The 25127-nt window shown below is 46.0% G+C and overlaps 1 protein-coding gene across 1 annotated transcript; it reads right to left on the reverse strand.

The window, feature by feature from the left end:
• Window positions 1-2499: 2499 nt before the first annotated feature.
• Window positions 2500-25014, reverse strand: Chp1 (calcineurin like EF-hand protein 1). Its single transcript, XM_048331766.1, has 7 exons — window positions 24835-25014; window positions 16826-16898; window positions 12924-13004; window positions 11625-11752; window positions 7265-7326; window positions 4565-4687; window positions 2500-4402 (listed from the first exon to the last, which is right to left on the reverse strand). Exons 1-7 carry the CDS (start codon window positions 24899-24901, stop codon window positions 4349-4351), a joined length of 588 nt encoding a protein of 195 aa, XP_048187723.1. The 5' UTR covers window positions 24902-25014; the 3' UTR covers window positions 2500-4348.
• Between the last annotated feature and the right edge of the window lie 113 nt (window positions 25015-25127).

A 25127-nucleotide genomic window follows, 5' to 3' on the forward strand; every position in this document is an offset into this window, starting at 1 on the left:
GCCACGGGTCAGTCTCGTAATTCCCCGGTTGGCTGGGGTCCCTGGGTGGTAGTCACTGGGACCGGGTGTAGTTGAGTTGGGTCTGTGTCTCCCCGGCCCTGTGGAGGGGCCGGGCCTCTTCTTTTAAGCCTGCATTAAACTGAACTAGAGTACTGATCATCATTCTATTGCTGGCACGAAGCAGTGGTCATCCTGTTACAGGAATGTGGCTTCTGTTATAGCCTAGGCGGGCCTCAAACTCTTAACCCTTGGGGTCAGCCTCTCAAGTGCTGAGTGCTGCTGGGATTACAGGTTTGTGCCACCACAAGCAGGTCAAACTTCCCTTTAAAAAAATAATGGTGGAGGGGGGAAAAAGGGAGGAGGTTAACAAGTAGAACAAGGAATGTACTCACTGTAACCCCTCTCTCCATCACACTTTATAAAGAAAAAGAATTTTAAACATGGTAATTAATATTCCACTATACGTGTATCACATTTTATCCGTTCATTTGCTGTGTTGTCTTCTTTTAATAAAACTGTAATACCGCCGGGCATCAGTGGCTCAACACCTGTAATCCTAGTTACTCGGGAGGCTGAGATCTGAGGATCCTGGTTCAAAGCCAGCCGGCAGGAAAGTCTGTGAGACTATCTGCAATAAACTATTCTGAAAAAGCCCTAAGTGGGCCTGTAGCTGAAGTGGTAAAGCATTGTCCTTAAGCACAAAGAGGCTCAGGGACAGTGCCCAGGCCGCAAACATGCACACACACGCACACACAGTGTAATACCATGGGAATACAAAATATTTCTTCAGGGATGGGAATATGGCCGAGTGGTAAAGTGCTCGCCTCGTACACATGAAGCCCTGGGTTTGATTCCTCAGCACCACATATATAGAAAAAGCTGGAAGTGGTGCTGTGGCTCAAGTGGTAGAGTGCTAGCCTTGAGCAGAAAGAAGTCAAGGGCAGTGCTCAGGCCCTGGAGTCCAAGCCCCAGGACTCGCAAAATATTTCTTCAAGTTCATGTCTTAAATCATGCTGTTAATATACTAAAATATGCAGTTGCTGTATCTTGATTTATAACTTTTTTGTTTTGTTTTTTGTTGGTTGTGGGGCTTGAACTCGGCCTGGGCACTGTCCCTGAGCTCTTCAGCTCAAGGCTAATGCCCTACCACTTTGAGCTACAGTGCCACTTACAGTTATCTAGTGGTTATTTGGAGATAAGAGTCTCATGGACCTTACTGCCCAGGCTAGCTTTGAACCGCAATCCTCATATCTCATCCTCCTGAGTAGCTAGGATTACAGGCGTGAACCACCAGCACCCAGCATAGCAGTGCTTTTTTTTCTTCATAGTCCACTAGGCAGTTATAAGACTGTCAGCCTCCAAGCTATATCACCATCATAACTGTAAACTTCTGAGGGTGATAAGGAAAAAGATGTGACATCAGAAAAACCTGACAGGGATCAATAAACTCAACCAGGACACTAACACTGAGAGTGTAATCTAGCTTGAATTATATGCAATAACATCATTATTTTGATTTAGTATTAACAGGGATATTTCATACTGTGTTGGGAGCCAAACTTGCAGCTAAATTCTTCCTGACCTCTGGCTGTATTTTCAAGGACACGCAAGGACATGGCTTAATGGAAAATCGGAAATGCCATGAGTCCATTCTTATGTTAACCAACCTCATCCTGTCTTAGCTATGTCGGGTATTGCTAACTCCAAGCCTTTTTGTGTTCTGGAATTTAAGCCTATGCTATTTCCTGATTTTCAAACTGCATATAACCTGGAAGTTAAGAATAAACCTGGCTGCAGTCTTGAGTTACAATCTTAAGTTGCAGACCTCCCGAACCACTTGTCTTTTTTCTCGTCTTGTATTTTTCCATTTCTTTAATCCTTGCCCCTCATTCAGGATTCCCTTTTCGCTGCAGGCTGGCTCTGGCAATACTGAAGATAAGCTTATAAGTTCCAGCACTTTTTTCCAGTCTTTTTTTTGCCAATCTTGGGGTTTGAACTCAGGGAGTGGGCACTGCCTCTGAGATTCTTGATCAAGGCTAGTGCTCTACCTCTTGAGCCACAGTTCCACTTGCGGCTTTTTGTGTTTAATGGAAAGAAGAGTCTCTTGGACTTCCTGCCCAGGCTGGCTTCAAACCTAGATCCTCTCAGATCTCAGCCTCCTGAGCAGCTAGGATTATAGGCACAAGCCAATAATAGTGCCTGGCTTGTATTCCAGCCTCTCCCCCCCCCCCCGCCCCACCCAGCTTTTATTTAACCTACAGGAGTCAAGAAAAGAAGTTGAATCTTACCTGGAATGAATGAGAAAGATCAAGGCTGATAAATCTATGCCTAGAAGCAGACAGTGCGAGCCCTAAGGATGAATGCTTCTAATTCCCAGGTCTAAGTAGCAGCATATGACACCTGCACTGGACAGCACAAGGAGACACTGAGGGACTCCACAGTTGAAGGTCATTTCAAGTAAAATTCGTGCAAAACACACAGAATCAACCAGCTTATTGGGTTGTAACCACAAGTATTTATTGATGGGTCAAGAATACAATAAGGCACAACTGTGGATTGAGACATTTTGCACTACAGCCAAAGGGGAGGAAAGCCATAATTTGGGAAAACTTTAAATAGGCAAACCAGTCTCTGAAGTACCTTACTAAAAGATCAACCAGACAATGCTTCCCTTTTATACGATTTCAATGTAACATCACTTGATTAGCGTCAGACTGACACTTCATAAACAATTCTTCGTTCGCTTCTGCTGGAGCCATACAGCCTGGCCACTCATCTAGTGCCCACCTTTCCCTTTGCAGTGGATTTTTTTTTTTTAAATCAACTCCCTTTCCAAAGAACTGCTTACTTATCTTGGATAGCTTTCCAAAGCAAGGACACAAGCAAGCAAGCAAGAAAGCAGTAAATCAGAGAACGTTAGGCAAGGACAGATATATGAATAAATAATCATACATACAGGACAGCAATCAGCTGATCCAATCAAGTCTCCACTAAGCTGACTCTGGCGGTAAAAGAACAGTTGCTCTGGCCCCCTCGAATGCCACCTTGGGTTGTGCCACAGGTGCCAGACCCCTTGCTTCTGAGGGATTTGCAGTGGTCCACGCTAGGAGCAAGGAAGCGAACATAACCAGGCAGCTAATGACTGAAGACATCCAATGCTCTGGACGTGTAGTAGGAGCTGACGATGCCTTCCAGCACTGACATTTGCCCATGTGTAAAATTCCTAAAACACTCTTCATGCAAGACTTGAAGACACCATGTTCAATTCTTTTGGACTGGGATAAGTTAGGCACTTCGTACCACGAGCCTTTCTGCTTGGGTCTATCAAGTGGAAACGAATTCAGAGCATGCAAGGCTGAGGCACAACCTTCACCGCAGAGTGGCTTCCCAGGGTAGCCAGTGTTGTTTTTTTTAAAGTCACAAGATGGTTCCCAAGCATACTGTCAGAGCAGCCACGGTGGTAATGACAATGTCCCAAAGCTAAGCAAACTCGCAGGCATGACCATTTTCTCAAGAGTCAACAACGCCCTCACAAGAGGAACACTGCGGGTATATATGGTTGAGAAGCAGAGGCCAGGGGTACACTGACCAGGGCAAGTCACCTCGGACACAGCTCTGCTCTTCCCGCCAACGCCCCCTTTCAAGGACATCTCCACTCAGAAGCCTTTTGATGACCCAACAGGACAAGGGACTGAGAAAGGCTCACATTCTTCCAAGGGAAGTGTTGGTTACTGAAAGCTCCTGGGAAGGCAACGTCCAGAGACCCATTCACCATTAAATGAAGGTAGATTAAAAAACTGCCAGACCACCAAACCATCCTGCCAAGTCAGAGAGATTGAACAGGCATAGCTTGTAGTACCAAGGAACGGGAGGCTCAATAAAAAGCAGAGAAAGCTGAAAGGACTACTGGGTGGAAGGACGGGAAAGCAAGAAGCAAAGGACGCATACAAGGACACAGGGCACGGCGGTGCCTCACTGGAGGGGGTGCGGCACGGCGGGTCTACGTCCAGTGAGAGCTTTGCTGGCTGGTTCTTGGCGTGAGTCCCTCTCGCACTGTCTGGGTGTGGGGCAGCAGCTGCAGAGAGAGGACGATGGTGTTTCTAAGTGGAGAACCGGTGCGTGGATACCAAACAGAAACACTGGGCGGGGCAGGGGTACCATTCCGTAATGCCCTGTTTATACACCAAAGGCAAGTTTGTGTGGACCGTACAGCTCTGGGGTTGTCATGCAACGGTAGTAGTTCTCTGGGAGGAGGGGGATGATGGGTGGACATGGGGCTGGCGGGCAGGAGATGCCTACGTTCCAGTTCTTAAATACTAGAAAGCAAGAACAGCTTGGTCTCTGTCCTTCAGTGAAGAAATCGGATGCTCATTTTCTGTTCCACATCCACCTTCTCCAAAACCTATATAGACATATAAATATAAAGACACAGAGGAAAAAACATATTGAGTCATGAAGCGCAAAACAATTCTCGGCACTTTTCTGAATAAGGTTTACTCATCTCTCCCCGCCATCCCTCCGATACGATACAATTTAACTTGAAATCGAGAGGCGACTGACTGACCTTAACGAATTCTGTGAAAGATATGGCACTGTCCCCGTCCTGATCCGCCTCCTGGATGGTCCTGTCAGCGATGCTGCCCAGCTGCTCGTCTGAGATGTTCACTCCAACCATCATGCGCAGCACCTGCAAGAGCAGGAATCTGCCATTACAGGGGTCCTGGGAGACGCAGGGGCCGGCCCGCTCCTCTTCTCCTGTGACTCGCTAAAGTGCGAGGGCTCAAACTCTCAGCTGCGCATCGAGGCCACTCTGGACATCCTTACGTGAGCAGAACTCAGGCAAGGTCAACGGCCCCAGCAGGGGAGAGTCCTTTGCATTCTGCTAGTCCTCCGTTCTTCCTACCTAGAATGTACATAGAATGCTGGGCGCTTGGCAGCCATCCTCAAGCTATGAAGGGAATCACATGTGCTATGGATACAAGAACAAGAGCACAGCAGAAGATCCTGGCCATTCCACACGTACTGAGTCAGGCTGAGTGCTCTATCTCCAAATGTCTTATTGCAGGAGGCAAGCCACCCCGTTACTCATTGAAGCTAGCATAGTAGAGCTTTCTGGAATCCTACCCAAAGGCGGTCCTCTGTGAAGAGGTGCAGTAAGCCTCTTTGGGTATGGCCCGCAAAACTAAATATCCTTGAAGGGTAATTCAGGAGGTTGAGGGAGAACTGAGCCTGGGCTAGTACTTAGCAAGAACAGTCTCAAAAATGAAAAACAAGCAAAAACCCACAAGGCTTGTGGGAAACACTGCCTAGCATCAACACGGCCCTGAGCTCAATCCCCAGCACCACCTGCATACACAGGAAACGGCTACCTTGAACAAAGTAAGCAATTTGCACAATGGAACTCTGAGAATTACGAAAAATGGACTCTTTGGCAGATGAAATCAGAAAAAGACTTCCATTGCACCAAGATACAAATCCACTGTTGAACCATGGAAGTTGTACATTGTGCCAGCAAAGATTAATATTTAGGTCAAGTCATTACCATCTCCCTTAAGTGTAAATGGCCAGGAAGATGAACCCATCCCCAAACTACAGTTTCTTTAAATCTCAATCCAATTTTGTGTTGTTGTTGGGCTTGAACTCAGGGCCTGAGCGTTGTCCCTGAGACTTTTCGCTCCAGGCTAGTTCTCTACCACTTTGAGCCATAGCCCGGTTGCAGTTTTCTTTTGGTTAACTGGAGATACAAATCTCCCAGATACTCTTCTGCCCAGGCTAGCTTCAAACGGAGATCCACACATTCTCAGCCTCCTGACTAGTTAGGGTTATAGGCATGAGCTGTCCACCCTGGCTAATCCATTTACTTGAATTATATTTTATTTTAGGATGATAGAACTGTGAGCCTAAGGCGTAGCTCAGGGGCAGACTGCTGCTTAGCACACAGTGGCCTTGGGCTTCATCCCCCTCACCACACACAGGAAAATAATTTTATAAGCTCATGTTTATAAACTAGCTACTCAGCAGGCTGAGAGCAGGAAGATCACAGTTCAAAGCCAGCCTATGGAAAGAAGTCCTCAAGGCTCCATCTCCAGCAAAAAGCTGGGCTGGTGGTGTGGTTTCAGTGGTACAGCTGTCATGGGAACAAGTAAGCGAGTTGAGGAAACATGCCAATGAGCAGCACGCCAGTGGATGAAACGCCAGTCCCTTCTTGTAGGAGGCAGGGCGATGTCCACGGGACTGACCAAGAGCCAGCATGCTCAGCACAGCTCACACTGGCACAACAGCACTGCCTTGACTGGCATCAAGTCTAACCATAGCCGCCTCTGCCAGCTGGCACCGAAGGGACACATAGTTGGCTTATAACTGGTGGTGACATTGTCTGTGAAGACTTGCTGAGCTATTTCAGGTACTTCCAGATCATCTGCTCTTCCTTTGGTCTACGGCAGGACTCTGCACAAAGCAGGTGCGAAGTCAGTGCTGACTGAGGAAGGAACAATTCTGCCACAAAGACCAGCTGAGTGCTGATGGCTCACACTGGTCATCTTAGCTACTCATCAGGCTGAGATCTGAGGGTAGCTGTTCAAAGCCAACCAGGGCAGAAAAGCTGGTGGGACTCTTATCTCCAATAAACCTTTCAAGGACTGGGAATATGGCCGAGTCGTAAAGTGCTTGCCTCGTATACATGAAGCCCTGGGTTCAATTCCTCAGTACCACATATATAGAAAAAGCCAGAAGTGGCGCTGTGGCTCAAGTAGTAGAGTGCTAGCCTTGAGCAAAAAGAAGCCAGGGACAGTGCTCAGGCCCTGAGTTCAAGGCCCAGGACTGGAAAACAAACAAACAAACAATAAACCAGTCAAAAAAAAAAAAAGAAGTAGTGCTGTGGCTCACATGGTAAGAAGCTTAGAGACAGCACCCAAGTCCTTAGTTGAAGCCCCAGGAATGGCCAAAAAATTAAAAATAAGTTAAAAAAGAAAAGAAAAGAAAAAAGGGGCTGGGAACATAGCCTACTGGTAGAGTGCTTCTCTAGCATGCATGAAGCCCTGGGTTCAAGTCCTCAGCACCACATACATAGAAAAAGCTGGAAGTGGCGCTGTGGCTCAAGTGGTAGAGTGCTAGCCTCGAGCAAAAAGAAGCCAGGGACAGTGCTCAGGCCCTGAGTCCCAAGCCCCAGGACAAGGAAAGGGAAAGGGAAAGGGAAAGGGAAAGGAAAAAAAGGTCAGCAGTCAAGAGTTTAAAATACAAGTTGTGCCAGAACTCTCTCACATACCTGTAACAGCTCATCACGGGAGATCTTGTCATCTTTATCCAAATCATATAGTCGAAAAGCAACTGGAAGGGAAATACAGATGTGAATGGAAACTCTGTCCTGTCCGTTTTCCAGGAGCTGCATATAAAGGGCACTAGACAGAACGAAGAGCCAGTAGACCTACTGACTTGATCATCATTACTCATAGATAGGGCTTTTAATTAGATATAAAAAGTCTCACAGACTTCCCTGCCCAGGGGATCAAACTGCAGTCCTCAAATCTCAGCTTCCTGAGTAAGTGGATTACAGACATGAGCCACCAGTGGTTCTGGGGTTTGAATCCAGGCACTCCTGCTTTGCTACACTGTCATTCTACCACTTAGGCCACACTTCCAGCCCCACATATTTTTTTTTTTCTTAAATCCTTAAAGTTCTTAAAAGCCAGTCTAGAGTCATGACTCTAGTGGTTTAGTGCCATCGAAGCAAGCAAACTGAGAAAGTTCAAGGCCAGTATTTCAAACCATAAGTACTGGTTAAAAGAGAGAGGGGGGAAAAAAAAACACAAACCCATTAAGACCACCATTAAGGTCCCAGTGGTTCACACCTGTAATACTGACTACTCAGAAGCCTGTGATCTGAGGTTATGGTTCAAAGCCAGCTCAGGCAGGAAAGTCCATTAAGACTCTTAACTCTAACAAACGACTCAAAAAAGGGCAGAAATAGCTCTGTGGCTCAAGTGATAGAATACAAGCCTTGAAGCTAAGGGACAGGGCCTAGGCCTGAGTTCAAATCCCATGACTGACAAAAAAAAAAGACTCTCATGGACGTTCATGCCCAGGCTAGCTTTGAGGCTGTGAGCCCCAGATCTCAATTTCCTGAGTAGCCAGAATTACAGGCATGAGGAAGCAGTGCACAGCCTAGGGGGAAAAAAAAATCTTCTTTAAGACAACATCTTGCTTTACAGTCCAGGTAGGCCTAAAATTGTGATCCCCCTGTCTCAATCATCTGAGTAACTGGAATTATAGGTCTGCACCATTACACTGTTTCTCAGCTGAATTTCTTTTCTTTTTAGTAAAAAAAAATTGTTACCTTATTTCAGTTTATAGTTCAATAATATTAAGTATATTTATATAATGAAAACATCCACAGAATTTTTTCAACTTGTAAATACAAAACTTTACATCCAAAAACACTCTATTTGTCCGTCTTTAAGCAAGTTTTTGAAAGAACTGGCATGAAGCCAGATTTTTTAAAAAGAAGGAAAAAAAAACACTGGGTTACAGATTTATCTTTAAATACATGAAATCTTGTCATGTAGAAAATTTATGCAATAAGGGTCATGGAAGTATTTCAGGTCAAGCAAAGGAAGATTTTATTTTATTTTTTTGCCAGTCTTGGGGCTTGGACTCAGGGCCTGAGCACTGTCCCTGGCTTCTTTTGCTCAAGGCTAACACTCTGCCACTTGAGCCACAGTGCCAATTGCAGCTTTTTGGTGGTTAATTGGAGATAACAGTATCATGGGCTGGCTTTGGACTGTGATACTCAGATGTCAACCTCCTGAGTAGCTAGGCTATTTTTTAAAGAACTTTTTATTTTTATTTATTTATTTATTTTGCCAGTCCTGGGGCTTGAACTCCAGGGCCTGAGCACTGATCCTGGCTTCTTTTTGCTCAAGGCTAGCACTCTGCCACTTGAGCCACAGCGCCACTTCTGGCCATTTTCTATATATGTGGTGCTGGGGAATTGAACCCAGGGCTTCATGTATAGGAGGAAAGCACTTTTGCCACTAGGCCATATTCCTAGCTCCTTAAAGAACTTTTTAAAGGGGAGTTTCAAGGGTTTTGAGTTCAGGGCATCACATTTGCTGGGCAAAATTGTCTATGCCCTCATTCCTGTGGATTTTTTTTTTTTTTTTTTTTGCCAGTCCTGGGCTTGAACTTGTCCCTGGCTTCCTTTTGCTCAAGGCTAGCACTCTACCATTTGAAACACAGGAGCCCTTCTGGCTTTTTCTGTGTATGTGGTGCTGAGGAACCGAACCCAGGGCTTCATGCATACGAGGCAAGCACTCTACCACTAGGCCACATTCCCAACCTGGAAGATTTTTATTTTAATTTTTTTTTCTTTTTGAGATGGAACCTCGCTACATTGCCCATGCTTCCTTTGGACTCATAATCCTTCTGCCTTCGTCCCTCAGTTAGCTGGGATTATAGGTAAATACTTATGCGTGAGCAGAAGGAAGAACTTTTTCAGAAGAGATACTCATGTTAAAGATAGAACTGGCTCAGGAAAAAGAACAGTTCCCTCTTCAGGAACAGAAGGAAGAGCAGGTGCCAGTGGCTCAGGCCTGTCACCCTGGCTCCTCATGAGACTGAGAAATGAGGACCAAGATTTGAAGCCAGCATGGACAGGAAAAAAAAGTGAGACTCATAGACGCCATTATCCAACAAAAAGCCAGAAGTAGAGGGATGGCTCCAATGGGAGAGCAACAGTCTTGAGCAAAAAAAGCTAACAAGAGCTAGAAGACCTAAGTTCAAGCCCCAATACCAGCACATACCTACAAGCCTATTGTTACAGTTATGCTACCAGCTAACTTTTGATAAGAAAATTCTTATCAGTTTCCTGACCAATATTCATGGAAGGAGGAGGCAAACATACTGAATGTGTGTTCAAAGACGCACCAAATCATAGACACAAGGCTTTGCCTCAAACTGCATTTAGTCTTTCAAGAAAAACAAAAAAATTAGATCTCACTAGTAAAAATCAAGTATTTGATAAACCTGAAAAAGTTCACTAAAATTCTGTTTGCTTCTGAATTTAATTTTGTTTCTACTTCAGGTTTTGGCTCTCAAGTAACAAAGTACTGTGTCAAGGCTAGACAGTATTTCAGTACTTTGAACCAAAATCTCCCCTACTGTAAACAAGAGGCTTCTCAAGTTCACCCTCACGTATCACCAGAGGTGTGACCTCACACTACTATGGTAGGCACACTCAGACCACCAATAATTTCCCAAAGTTTATAGCATGACATCCTGTAATTTTACCCATATTTGGTTGGGTACCTCAAACCTTGTTAGTTTTCTTTAAATCATCTCTCTTTTTTTTTGGTACCAGTCCTGGGGCTGGAACTCAAGGCCTAGACACGGTCCCTGGGCTTTTTTTTTTCTTTCTTTTCTTTTCTTTTTTTTTTTTTTTTTTTTTGGCCACAACTCTACTTCCCCCTTTTTTAGCAATTAATTGGAAGTAAAGAGTCCCATAGCCTTTCCTGCCCAGGCTGGCTTTGAACTGTAATTTTCAGATCCCAGCCTCCTGCGTAGCTAGGATTACAGGCGTGAGCCACCAGTGCCCGGCTGTGATTACAGGCATAAGGCACTGGTGGCCAGCTACATCACCTCTTTAAATGATGGGTCCCACTTCATTCTGTGGCCTCCCAGACCTCTGTGCAGCACCCTGAACTCTTGCAAGAGGAGCCCTGAGGCTGGGTTCCTCCAACTGCAATTTCAACATGTGTGGGAGAAAAACAGAAATTGAATTTCAGCCTTGTGTACAAGTGTTGTAAGGGGATTGGGCAATATCACATGACCCAGTAAGAGCTGAAGGGAAATTTCCAAGTATCCAGAAAGAAAGAGGAGGTGAAAGTTAACAGGGACAAAAAGTAAACCTTGTGCTAATAACCCGGCTGCTGGCTGCTACTTGAGTCATAGGCAGTATCTACCCCCACCCCCCATTCCAAGATGGGCAGGGGACTGACTGCCTAGAGTCCTTACAGCTGGGCCTGGGCCCTGCTACTGTGGCGACTCTTACATCTTTCCCAGTGCCCAACACACAGGACACACTCCACAAGCTGTTACCCTTTCACTGTTTGAAGGCCTCGATCTGCATTAGTCCCTACAACATCTTCATGCAGAATCCCTTTTATTTTTGGTTTGTTGTGAGGCTTGAACTCAGGGCCTAGGCACTGTCCCTGAGATCTTTGTTCAAGGCTACCACTCTCCTACTTTGAGCCATAGCTCCACTTTCCAGTTTCCTGGAGATAAGCGTCTCAAGGACTTTGCTTCTCGGCTGTCTTTGTACTGCGAAACTCAGATCTCAGCCTCCTGAGCAGCTGGAATTACAAGGCAGGCGGGAGCCACCAGCATCCTGCTTTACAGGAAAAAAAAAAAAAAACTGAGGCCCAAAGATTTTCAGGAACTTGCCAAACAAAAGCCCATAGCCAAAGAGCACCAGAGATGGGATTCAAACTTCGCCAGCTTATCTCCAGTATCAGAGCAATTAAACACTCCGGTCTTGTGAAGGTAATGTGTTCAATGAATGAATGAGGAAATAAATGATTTACAAGAAATGTAAAGCAAACATTTTAAACCAGATGACCCGAGCTCCTTACAGTGTAGTTTGTTGCTTCGGCTGTTAAGGGGTTCTGGTCCGTTGACGTCTTTGCTCTTTTCATTATCCTCAATGGGTCGGAAATGAGCCAAAGTCCTCATGAATCCCCGGAAGTTTACCTGGTCCTCTCTGATGAGGAAATATAACAAACAAACCATGTTATCAGTTAGGGTGATTTTTGTTGTTGTTTTGTTTTGGTGCAGCGCTCTCACACCGCCAGCAAAGCCCTTTCCCATCCAGCTCTATTCCCAGCCCTCAGGTGATTATTTCTTGGCTGAGGTAACCTGAAATTGCATTCAGTAACTTCTTTTTCCACACATCTCAACACAGGCTTCGTGCCAAGCTTGCGCACCAGTGCTATTATTCCCACTTAAAATGACTAGCCAGCCAAGCACCAGTGGCCCATGCCTGTAAGCCTAGCTAATCAGGGAGCTGAGATCTAAGGATCATAGCTGAAAAGCTAGCCTGGGTAATAAAGGGTATGAGACTCTTTTTTTTTTTTTTTTGGCCAGTCCTGGGGCTTGAACTCAGGACCTGAGCACTGTCCCTGGCTTCTTTTTGCTCAAGGCTAGCACTCTGCCAACCTGAGCCACAGCACCACTTTTGGCCTTTTCCACATATGTGGTGCTGAGGAGTCGAACCTAGGGCCTCCTGGATACAAGGCGAGCACTCTACCACTAGGCCATATTCCCAGCCCCAAGTCTGTGAGATTCTTATCTCCACTAAACTATCAAAAATGCTGGAAATGGAGCTGTGGCACAAGTGGCAGAAGAGCACTAGCTTTGAGCAAAAGAAGCTCAGGGAGACCATCAAGATCCAGGACCATCACAAAAAAAAAACCAAAACAAAACAAAACAACAAGTTAGGTACTGAGAGGTAACAGGACTTAACCAGGTCAGTTTCCAACTGAATTTACTTTTATTTTCTTTCTAAACAAAAATGGATTTTAAGTAGCTGCCAGGAATACACTTAGGAGAGCCAAGACTTGAACTCACTGCTGCAAACTATGCAGCAAGCAACAAGTTAAGTCATTTCAATTTATCAACTCTTCAAACCACCTCCCCTACAATAAGATATATGTAGATATTTTAAAGTCATACATATTAAAGAGGGATTAAAGAGAGAATTGTAAAGATAAGACTCCTAGACAAAGTTTTAAACTTCAAGGAGGGTAGACAGAAGAGATAATCTAGCTATGACAAAATTAGGGATTTTTCAACACAATCCGGGATCACAGTCTGAGGTGATCCAACCTTTGATTCAGACAAAGGCAGGAGGTCTGAAAACTGCTTGGACTCACCCCTCTGAAAAGAAGGCATTGATGATCCTGTCCCCCAGTGGATTGATGGCAAGTTCTGGAATCCTCTGGAAATCTTCCCGGCTGCCAAGAGAATCACCCTAAGTTAGAGATCACTAGCCCTTAGCATGAGCTCCCCTAAATGTGCAGGAGGGTACAACCTAGCCAGAATATTACCACCTGGAATTTACCTCTGTGACAATTACACCAAACCACTACAAGGAAGAGTACAGTACTAGCTGCTAAATGTTTCTTACAGCAGCCAAGGGGTGGGCGAAGCCAGATTTCACTAGGCCACATTCCAGCACACAGGCTATGTCAATAAAGCAGATGCTTGTTAGTAAATCATTCCTGAACATAACCATTCTCTTCTCACTTATGAAGTTCACAGTGAACAACAAGCCGGTGGTATTGAACACCACAGAACTAGAATATGGGGCAATTTTTTTTAAAAGACGTCATATCTTTCTTATCAAGAAACACAAAACACCTAGGAAATGAAATCTCAAGTAATATCGATATTCAGGAAAAGGGTTCCTTCCCTCCTGTTGCTCTGTTTTCTCCAGCATTTCTTAGTTGTTGCTGTTGTTTTTGAGATGACCATTTTGACTTAAAGCTCCTCAAGAGATAAAAAATAGAAGTATCAGGCAGGAGCTGGGAATATGGCCTAGTGGCAAGAGTGCTTGCCTCGTATATATGAAACCCTGGGTTTGATTCCTCAGCACCACATATATAGAAAAGGCCAGAAGTGGCGCTGTGGCTCAAGTTGGCAGAGTGCTAGTCTTGAGCAAAAGGAAGCCAGGGACAGTGCTCAGGCCCTGAGTGCAAGCCCCAGGACTTGCAAAAAAAAAAAAGAAGAAGAAGTACCAGGCAGTACCAGGACCTGTAGTCCTTGCTACTCAGGAGGCTGAGATCTGAGGACCACAGTGCTAAGCCAGGTTGGGCAGGGAAGTCCATGAGACTCTCATCTCCAATTAACAAGCAAAAAAGCAGGAAGTGAAACTGTGACTCAAGTGGTAGAGCACCAGCCTTGAACAAACAAGCTCAGAGACAGCGACCAGGCCTTGAGTTCAAGCCCCAGAGTTCAAGCCCCAGGACTGGCACAAAAAAATGAACAAATAAAATAAAATAAAAATAGAACTACCATATGGTCCTACTATATTACTCCTGGGCACATATATAGTTAAAGGACTACAACTCAGTATACAATAGAAATACCTGCACACTCCTGTTTACAACTGCATTACTCACAATAGCTTAGTTATGGGCTTAGCCTAGGTACCTATCAATAGATGACTGAATACAGAAAATGTGGTATACATACGCAACGGAGTATTATTCAGCCATAAGGAATGAAATTGCTGGGTGTGGTGGTTCACACCTATAATCCTAGCTACTGTGGAGGCAGAGACAGAAGTTTTGAGAGTAGGAGACTAGCCTAAGCAGTTAACAAGATCCCACCTCAAAAAAAAGGCTAAGGGCTTGGCTTAAGTGCTCATAGAGAACTTACCTAAGCAAGCTCCAGGCTCTAGTCAATCCCTAGTACCCCAAAAACAACGCCCCCCCCAAAAAAAATTATGGAACTGTAGAAATGAGAGATCATCCTGCTAAGCAAAATGAACTAAACTCAGAAAGATAAATAACAGGACTAAGGCATGGCTCAAGTAGTAGAATGCCTGCCTAGCAAGCACCAAGTCCTGAGTGCAAGTCACAGTACCAAAACAAAGTTAGAAAAAGAGCCAGGTGCTGGTAGCACACATTTGTCATCTTAGCTACTCAGGAAGCTGAGATCTGGAGGACTGAGATTAGAGACAAGCCTGGGCAGAAAAGTTTACTAAGGTGCTGAGAGATTTTTGCCCTAAATAAACACAGCCCTTGTTCTTTGGCCTAAGGATTACACACAAAGACTCTGGTCCTTCCTGCTACATCTCATACCTATGCTAGAGGACTTCCAAACAACTCTTTGGTAAGTTGTTCATCCTTTGTCCCTCCACTTCTGTGCCTCCTCCTTATCCTTTCAAAGACATATAAGCAAGTAGGACAGAAAGCAAAGAACGCACACAAAACAACAAGGAGATATTTCTTTTGCCTACAAGACAGATACAAACACAAACCAATACAGCATCGTGTTACTCTGAATCAAGGCTTCTTAACTTTAGCCCTACTGACATGGAGAGCAGCAGGATTCTTTGTCCCGTGAGGCTGCCTCATGCGCTGCAGGCTATTGAGCAACATCCCAGTCATGACCATCAAAAGAAACCCTTCCACGATGGGCAAAAGATGTCTCACACCTGTAATCCTAGCTACTCAGAAGGCTGAGATCCAAAGATCATGGTTTGAGGCCAGCCTGGGCAGTAAAATCCATAAGACTCTTTTGTTGTTGGTGGTGGTAGTCTTTGAGGCTTGAACTTGGGGCCTGGGTACAATTCCACTTCTGGTTTTTGAGTGGTTAATTGGAGATAAGAGTCTCATGGGGACTTTTCTGCCCCCACTGGCTTCAAACCACGATCCTCAGTAGCTAGAATTACAGGCCAGAGCCACTAGTTCTTATTTCCAATTAATCACCAAAAAAAAGCCAGAAGTAGAGCTGTGGCTCAAGTGTTAAAGTGCTAGCTTTGACAAAAAAAAAAAAACCTCAAAATAATGGCCTTCAGAGGAGAACCACAGCTTAGAATAAAATACCAATGACTTGTACAGCATTAATGTACATGAAATAATGTATTATAGGAAGTAAGTTGGCTAAGGAAATGAGAGAAGACAAAAACACAGTGCTACACACAAGAGTCAACTTCATAAAAAGTTTAGGAAAGGGCTGGGGATATGGCCCAGTGGCAAGAGAGCTTGTCTCGTATACATGAGGCCCTGGGTTCGATTCCCCAGCACCACATATACAGAAAACGGCCACAAGTGGCGCTGTGGCTCAAGTGGCAGAGTGCTAGCCTTGAGCAAAAGGAAGCCAGGGACAGTGCTCAGGCCCTGAGTCCAAGGCCCAGGACTGGCCAAAAAAAAAAAAAAAAAAGTTTAGGAAAGAGATGTGGCATTACTAACAGGTACAGGTGGCTCATAGCTATAATCCTAGCTGCTCAGAAGGCTAAGTTCTGAGGATTATGGTTCGAAGCCAGCTAGAGCAGACAAATCTATGAGACTCTCATCCCTAATTAACTAGGTAATGCTGAAAGTGGAGATGTGACTTAAGTGGTAGAGCACCAGCCATGAGCCAAAAAAGTCACCCAAGAGGTCCTGGTTCAAGTCCCATTGGTGGCACACACAAAAATTAAATTAAGGAGCTGGGAATATGGCCTCGTGGTAAAGTGCTCGCCTCGTATACAGGAAGCCCTGGGTTCGATTCCTCGGCACCACATATATAGAAAAAGCCAGAAGTGGCGCTGTAGCTCAAGTGGCAGAGTGCTAACCTTGAGCAAAAAGAAGCCAGGGACAGTGCTCAGGCCCTGAGTCCAAGGCCCCAGGACTGGCAAAAAAAAAAACAAAACAAAACAAAAAAAGAAATGTACTTGCCTTACATATGAAACTGTAACCCCTCTGTACATCACCTTGACAATAAAGAAGAAAAAGAATGTTTTTAAGTAAAATAAATTAAAACTAGGTGTGGGTAAATGAGAGCTGGAATCCTGAAAGTACATCTATTCATAGGACCCCAACAATGGCCACATATACTAAGAGAAATTGGAATAGAGTAGCAAAACATCTAGTGATACATTTAGTGTCACTGCTCTGCTCATTTAATTCCCTTGTGGATCAATGATACTGAAAGAGCATGGCAGAAATAGGCCCTGCCGTCTCCACAATGGACCCCTGTCACGTCTGTCCTCAGGACAAAGGCAGCTATTCAAACACGGCCAGAATTTCTGGTTTCTGTGAGAGAAATCAAGCCAGGGACTGCCTACCTGAGAGTCCCGTTCTCCCCTTTGTCCAGGCTGGTGAACCGGCTGTAGAGGCGTGTGATCTGACTGTGGGAAACTAAAAAAAGCACACAATTAGTTCCAGCCAGGGAAGGGGGCCTCCAACCCCTTGGGCCCACAATGATCCACCCGAGGGTGGACTGTGCAAGACAGGAGACTCAGCAACTCTTGAGTGTCAGAGCAGAAAGGTTAAAGGGTAAAGAGGGGAAGGACTCAGAAGCTGAAATAAATGAGGAACAACTGGAGTCAGCTGTGAGGAATGAAATCAAGGCTTAGGCTAAATCAATAACATGGTAAGCTATAACTTAACCTCAGTAAATATGGACCTGGTGCAACACACGAGTACGTGCACGCGCACATGCACATACACACACACACACACACACCCTCTGGAAGGGGAAGGAGGAAGAGGAGAGAAGAGAGCAGAGGTGTTCAATGTTAAATGGTTACGATTTAACAAGACACAAAGCCAAATTTCGTTTAAAAGGCAACCGAGACTCTGGACATTTCAACACCCTGCACTACAGGCTAAGAAAATGCTTTGGTGAAACACTCCTACCTACCAATTAGTTGGCTATTTCGGGCAAGCACTACTGGGTAGGTAACTGGTACGGAAGTAAAGGTTGGGGGCCATCATACACGCTCTCTCCTTCCTCACAGGCGTTACCACTTTCCTCAGGACCAACATTTGGGTACTAGATCACCCCAACATGGGCACAACCTGAGACCAGGGGATACCACTGGGTTTCCAGGGAAGGTAGCACAGGGTCCCGTCATCATCGATGACATCACAGGGTCACGTCATCATCGATGACATCTGCAAGAAAAGCTATTTTGCACTTCCTTTTGGATTTCCTCTGCCAACTCAGGCACAAATCATCAATAAAAGGAGGCGACAGTGCACGACAGACCTCTGAAAATGCCAAAAAGGGCATTTCTGGGAAATAGGTGAGTCTCCCTGGCAAGACTGGAAGTCAGAAGAGACAGAACAATAAGATGGAGAAGCCAGAAAGGGTGTAACCAGTGTCGACTCCGGAGCAGCTGCACCTTTGGTGAGAAAGGGAAAAGAGTAAACAAGACAGGAGGGCAGCCCGGGCGGAAGGACACTGGGCCTCTGTGACTACCTTCAAAGGCGGCTCTGTTAGGTGCGGGGCTGCCAGGTGAGCAGAGTCTGCAGAGACTGAGTCACTCCCGGGGCGCAGAAGCAGCAGGGCTCCCCGCTAGAGGAAGCTGAAGTGTCAAGGACACTGTGTCAAGCCAGCACCCTGCTGAGGGTCAGGCAGAGCCCTGACCCCAGCCCAGGCACCGGGAGGGTAAGAGGCAGAGCCGTGGGCAGCGCCTGAAAGGAAAGCTTGTCCAAGCCCCTGGCGCAGGGTAAGCACTGCAGGTTAGCTGTAATGACCAGCCCGGGCAAGCAAAGCCTGAAGGAACACTTTTATTGCTCCAGCTAATTACTCTCCACCTTCCTCCAGACTCTACCAGTCAAAACCACTTTCCTTAGGAGCTCCACCCCAGCCTACCTCACCGGGCGTCTGGCCCCAAAGGTTACACTTGTCCACAAAGAACTGTACTTACTACCTGACCTATGAAGTGGTGACTGCTCTGCGTAATAGCTTAACAATAAATAAAACTAGGTTTTTAAAAATGTGTCAGGCGCTGGTTGCTCACGCCTGTTAAAGCTACCCAAGTAGCTGAAATCTCAGGATGGTGGTTAAAAAAGCCAGCCTGGGCAATTAAATCCATGAGACTCTTACCTCCAAATAACCACCAAAAAGCCACAAGTGAGTGGAGCTGTGGCTTACGTGGTAGAGCGCTAGCTTTGAGCGGAAAAAGCTAAAGGGTAGTGCTCAAGTCCTGAGTTCAGGCTTCAGGATAGACACATGGACACGCACGCACACACACACACACACACACACACACCGAGAAATGTCTGAAGGGAAAGTCAACGGATCACTACTCAAGTTCTTAATTTACCAGTATGCTTAAAACAAATATAAATAGTTAATAATCAAGAAGCTGCTATGTGCCAGGATAGACTGAGCTACATGGAAATCAGTGGAGACACATACAAACCCCTGAAGGACTAGGGGTTTGAACTCAGGGTCCCAGGCTTGCAGGGATGATGCTTACTATTTAAAGTTATACCCTCATCCCTTTAAATGGCTTTTTACTTGTTTTTGAGATTGGGTCTGTTTTTGCTAGGCTGGTCCCCAGCACAGCTGGGATTACAGGAGTACAACACCACACCCGGCCAGCTACAGGCCTTTCTCGTATTTAGAGCAGGAAGGCATTCTACCTAAGTGCCAAGCACCAAGATGGAGTGGCAAGAGAGAATGGGAACAAAAAGGGAATAAAGGATATTTTGTCCTTGCTTTTATCCTAATCTCAACACAGAAGATAACCTAAGTAAAGCATACAACTACAATTGTGAGTAGTTCCAGATAAAGATTATAAAGAGGAAGCTTATACCGATACCCCTTAACATTACAGAGTGTTCTACATGGAGATGTCTCTCCCCCCAAACTAGCCTTCTCTTTTAAGAATAATTGAGACTTAAGAGATATTTGATAGAATAAACAGACCAACTGGGATGTAGCTCGGTGGTACAGTTCTTTGCCCAGCATGTTCAAGGCTATGGGTTTAAACCCTCAGCACCACAAAAACACCACCAAAAAAAAAAAAAATTACTGAAAATCTATCTCCTTGTAGTGGGAAAATCTGAACTCGGGCTGAATGTAAGTGATATTGCAGAATTATTGTCAGTTTTTTGTTGTTGTGATAATAGTATGGTGGTTGTATAGGGGGGAAAAATTTTTTTTTTTGACCGGTCCTGGGGTTTGAACTCAGGGCCTGAGCACTGTCCCTGGCTTCTTTTTGCTCAAGGCTAGCACTCTACCACTTGAGCCACAGAGCCACTTCTGGCTTTTTCTATATATGTGGTGCTGAGGAATCGAACCCAGAGCTTCATGTATACGAGGCAAGCACTCTACCACTAGGCCACATTCGCCAGCCCCGGGAAATAAATCTTTTTCTGAGGAGATACATGCAGAAGTATTCAGGGGTGAAGAGTTCTCATAGCTGCAGCTCTCAAACTAGTCAAAAGACACACAGACAGACAGACAGACACACACACACCTGGAACTCCATAGTACATCAAGTACTCATAACATACAGAAAGAAGGCTCTTCCTGCCTAAGCCTCTCAACTGCTGGGATTACAGCCAAGAGCCACCATGCCCAGTGTAACAGGTAAACTTTCTTTGGTCAGTCCTGGGGGCTCAAATGCAGGGCCTGGGCACTGTCCCTGAGCTCTTTTGCTCAAGGCTAGCTAGTGCTCTACCACTTTGAGTCACAGCACTACTTCTGGTTTTCTTGTGGTTCACTGGAGATCAGAGTCTCAAGGGCTTTCCTGCCGGGGCAGGCTTTGAACTACAATCCTCAGATCCCAGCCTCGTGAGTTGCTAGGATTACAGGTGTGAGCCACCACCGGCCACGGCATAGGCGTGTATCTCTTATGTTTGTAAGTGCTGCTGGCCTCAACAGGGAAAGTTCTAAGTGCTCTGTGATCTGGAAATAAATGTACAGCCACCTTCCCCTGCTGCCAGGGTCTTACTCCCTCTCCTTCCTAGTCTCTAACCCGCCAGGTGTGGTTACTTCTTAACCCCTTCCTGGCAACAGATGAAAATCAGTTTCTGCACTGCAACTAGAAAAGTACAGAGCCCCACAAATGACCAAAGTTCAAAGCAGCCAAAGGTGTTCGCTGTCTGAATTGCCGACAGCAGGGTCTTCTACAGGACAGACCTTTCAACACGAATGGCCTGTCAGTTATGGGGGGGAGCCACACAGGGGTCCTCCCTTTAGAGCCAGCGGTACCCAGTGGTACTTCAGGAAGTTCTTCTCAAGTCATTGCCTTTGCCAGGCTTGTGCTTTGTGGGAAACACAGAGGAACCCATACCCTCCATTATCATTGCTACACCCTTTTCAATAAACAAAACCTCACCTGCTCAACACCCTCCCTGAACCCACAGGACACAGGCCAGGAGGGCCACATAGAATCGATTTACACGTGTCACTATTTAGGTGAGTTGTTTGCCAGGGTTAAAGTTCTAAGAAATTCATAGCCAGGTTACTGCTACAGTTAAGTGTACTAACAGTGAAGACCTTCATGACCTTCCCTCAGCTACACCTTTTGTTCCAACTGCTTTTTATTACATCAGAGCCCAACTTAGACACAGTTTTTTTTGTTTTGTTTTTGCCAGTCCTGGGGCTTGAACTCAGGACCTGAGCACTGTCCCTGGCTTCTTTGTGCTTAAGGCTACCACTCTACCACTTGAGCCACAGCGCCACTTCTGGCTTTTTCTATATATGTGGTGCTGAGGAATCGAACCCAGGGCTTCATGTATACCAGGTGAGCACTTTACCACTGGGCCATAGTTCCAGCCCCTAGACAAAGTTTTTATAACTAACATGTAGCAAATGGTAATTCCCCCTTAAGATGATTGTCATCCATGGTTCCAAACACATAGTACATGTAACATGGCATATTATACCAGACCCTACTCTAAGATAACTTATCTTGTTCTTGAGCATAAAAACCTGATAATGTAGGGACACTCTTATTACTCTCACTTTACAGATGATGAAAGTCAGGGAATCCCTCCCTACAATTATTTTTCCAAATACTAGTGGCTAAGATTTCAAATATCTGTTAAACTACACATACATAAATAAATTCTAAATTTAAGAAAAACACAACCGGGGGTATGAGGAACAAGGTAACAAACAGTACAAGAAATGTATCCAATGCCTAACGTATGAAACTGTAACCTCTCTGTACATCAGTTTTATAATAAAAAATTTAAAAAAAAAGAAAAACACAACCATCAATACTAATGAGAAGCTTTCCTATTAAGTATGAAGTTAATTTTCCTCCACTGCGATACAGTTTTTTACTGGGAAAGGAACGCCATATACTTGTTCTTAATGTGACTCTGGTTGATAGTTTACCTGATAATTCTCTAAAGAAGAGGCAGGTGAAAACATGACTTCTTCCCCCTACCTCCATCTCCAGGTTATGTTGTTTACCATTCTTTGAAAATTTCACATCCTCCTAAAATTACAGCCTTAAAAACAACCCCAGGGGGCTGGGAATATGGCCTAGTGGCAAGAGTGCTTGCCTCGTACACATGAAGCTCTCGGTTTGATTCCCCAGCACTACATGTATGGAAAACGGCCAGAAGCGGCACTGTGGCTCAGGTGGCAGAGTGCTAGCCTTGAGCAGGAAGAAGCCAGGGGCGGTGCTCTGCTCTGAGTCCAAGGCCCAGGACTGGCAAAAACAAACAAACAACAACAACAACAACTCCAGTGGGGCACTAACTCACGCCTGCAATCCCAGCTACTTGGGACGCCAAGATCAGGAAGATCTGGAGGCTAGTCCAGGCAGGAAAGTTAGTGAGATCTCCTTCCTACCTATCTCCAGCTAAAGCAAGGTAGGATGGTGTCAGTCCGCACTGGCACTGGGCAAGAAAACAGAGCTCTAACGAGAAAAATAGCTAAAGCAAAAAAGGGCTGGGGGCATGGATGAGGAGGAAGAGCAACCTGCCCAGGAAATACCAGGCCCTGAGTCCAATCCCCAGTGCTCAACAAACTCTGCTAGCTGGCAAGATGATACATGCGTGAATCCCAGTGCTTGAGAGGCTGAGGCAGGAGAAGCTCATGTTCCAGACCAGCTTAGGCTTCAAAGCAAGACATAGCTGAAACAAAACAAAGAAAAAACCAACTCTGCTGCTGAGCACTAACAGCATAAACTGAAGCCTCAGTTTCTGGGGTGGAGAGATGACTTTGTAGCCGACTAGAGGAGAGAGCTCCCGGAAGCCACCCAAAAAGCCCCTAGGGTCAATTTATCCAAATCTGATCCATTCACGCATGCGCCAGGCCCAACTCCTGTCCTCCACAAGGCCAACTCAGACTTTTCCCTAAGCTCTGAAGGTGGATGCCACATGATTTCAGCTTCCATATGTCATGATGCTAATCATAACTCTCTTGGACTTATCTCCTCACTAGGCTGTGGGTGTCTTTGTCACCATCTGCTCCAAGAACCTAATATAATACTGAACACACACTGCAAAGATTCAGTAAGCACTTGTTTCACTAGGTTTTCTTGCTCAATGCATACATTTGCATTGGCTTTGGTATGAATCGCCCTCATGTTTGAGTCACCAGGAAAACAGCTCTGCCACACAAACCTAGTTGTATTTGTCCACATATCACATGGTGAAATAACCCAGAGGCCTACAGCAATGCAGGGCCTTTTGGTTTGATTAGATGTAAATAACTAGAATGGGATTATTGCTCTCTTCATTCTGAGGCAAAAAGAGCTATCCCATCCTCTTCATTAGGTTACTATTTTAAGCACAAATGCTTTAAATCCTGGTGTCACCCTAGACATAAATGACTAAATAAGTCATTATAGTTACAAGTGTGGCCAGAGAGCCTTGCCACAAAAGGTAATAAAAAGCTTGCTAAATCCAAACTGCCTAGTCCTGGAGTCAGAGCAAGTCATAAAATGACTGTAAGGGAAAAGTGGCCAATCGACTGTTATAAATTATAGCTAAGCACTTCCTGTCATTCATTTAAAATTGTTTAAAGAACTGAATTTGGTAGTGGTGAGGACATCAGGGTTAAAGATATTTATGGAGAAGTTTAATGGCCATATGTTAGGGCACAGTGAAGGAAGAAACCAATCTGATAAGAGGTGAGGTAGATGATATCTCTTCCAAACTGAAGATTCTTGAAATTGGAACCTGTCAGACAGCACCGGGTAGCTTTTAATTTATCCAAGGCCACCCCTCCCAGAGTGAATTATTCAGAACTCCTGAGGGAACTACCTCAGAACTCGGAACTATCTGCCTATGAGCCACTGCTTTCCTTGTTATCATTATCAAAGCCATATCAAGAAGCAAAGAGCTTCCATAACTATAGCTCAACAAGGGCCATAAAAGATTACAGAGAAGCCAAGAGAGGTGGCTCACACATGTAATCCTAGCAACTCAGGAGGATGAGATCTGAGGATCCTGGTTCCCAGCCAGCCAGTGAGACTCTTACCTACCAAAATAAATAAATAAATAAAGCCGGAAGTGGAGCTGTGGCTCACATTAGTTCATAAGGCCACATTGCTTTATTCAAGATTTTGCAAAGGTCCTGAAGATGTTTTCAGTGCTTCTGAATTATCAAAACCCTGTTGCTCTACTTAGTCTAGGTGTAGGAAGAGACTGGACTATTAGAAATCTCATTTCCTAGTATACAAACTGGAGAGAGCTTTTCGGAGTACCTTCGATTTTAACAGTGACTAAATAAAGTGCAGAAGGAATCGATGTACTTAGGAAATTAGGGCAGCTAGTACGCTCAAAGTAGGTAGCAAACTGGTCACCGTTTTTGTGTTTGTTTTTTCTTTTCTTTCTCCCCAAAGCTCACGCTCTCGGACCCCCCCGATTGTTAAACAGGATCTCCAGTCACCGGCCGGGTCGTGGCTCCCACCGCCTTCGGTTACAGTCTGGCTTTCCGAGTTTACCCTTCCAGTTTGTGGCAAGAATCTGCTTGTAATTCCCACACAGCCATCCGTGGTTTTCGATCCTGGCCCAGAAACGTTCCAGGAAGGGCTTTTCCACAGGACCCAACCCCCGGTGGCTGCCCGAGGCGGCTGGGCTCGGGCTCCCCTGCGCCGGGGAGGCTCCCGGGGCGGATGCCGAGGAGGGGGCGTCCGCGGCGTCCGCGCCCCCCGCCCGGGCTCGCGAGGGGCAGGGCGGATCGCGGGGGCCACGGCCCGGGGCTGGCTGCACGACCCGGTCTCCCGAGCCCTCGGTGCCCCGAGGCTCCCGGCGGCGGAGGGCACCCACCCCACCGACAGTCACGACCCCCGGGGTCCCCGAGCTCGGGCCGGCCCGAGGCGCCGGGCCGCCGTCCCACCCTCCCCCCCCCCCCCCAGCCCCGACTCACAGCCCGTCTCCTTCTTGATCTCCTCCAGCTCTTCGTCCCGCAGTAACGTGGAGGCCCGAGACCCCATCGCCGCGCCGGGAGGTCCTCGGGGAGCGGAGGCGCCAGCAGCGGCCGCGACGGGCGGGAGGGAAGGAGGGAGGGAGGAAGGGCGGGAAGGGAGGGCCGGCCAGGGGTCACGGAGGGAGAGGGCAGTGTTTTCTCCTGCGGACCCGGGAGGGAACCCAGGAAGGGGGCGGGGAGAGAGGCCAGCCAATCCGAAGCGAGGCCACGCCCCTCGCCGGAGCCGACGTCGA

This window comes from Perognathus longimembris, chromosome 23 (assembly GCF_023159225.1).
Source record: "Perognathus longimembris pacificus isolate PPM17 chromosome 23, ASM2315922v1, whole genome shotgun sequence".
NCBI classification, from domain to species: domain Eukaryota; kingdom Metazoa; phylum Chordata; class Mammalia; order Rodentia; family Heteromyidae; genus Perognathus; species Perognathus longimembris.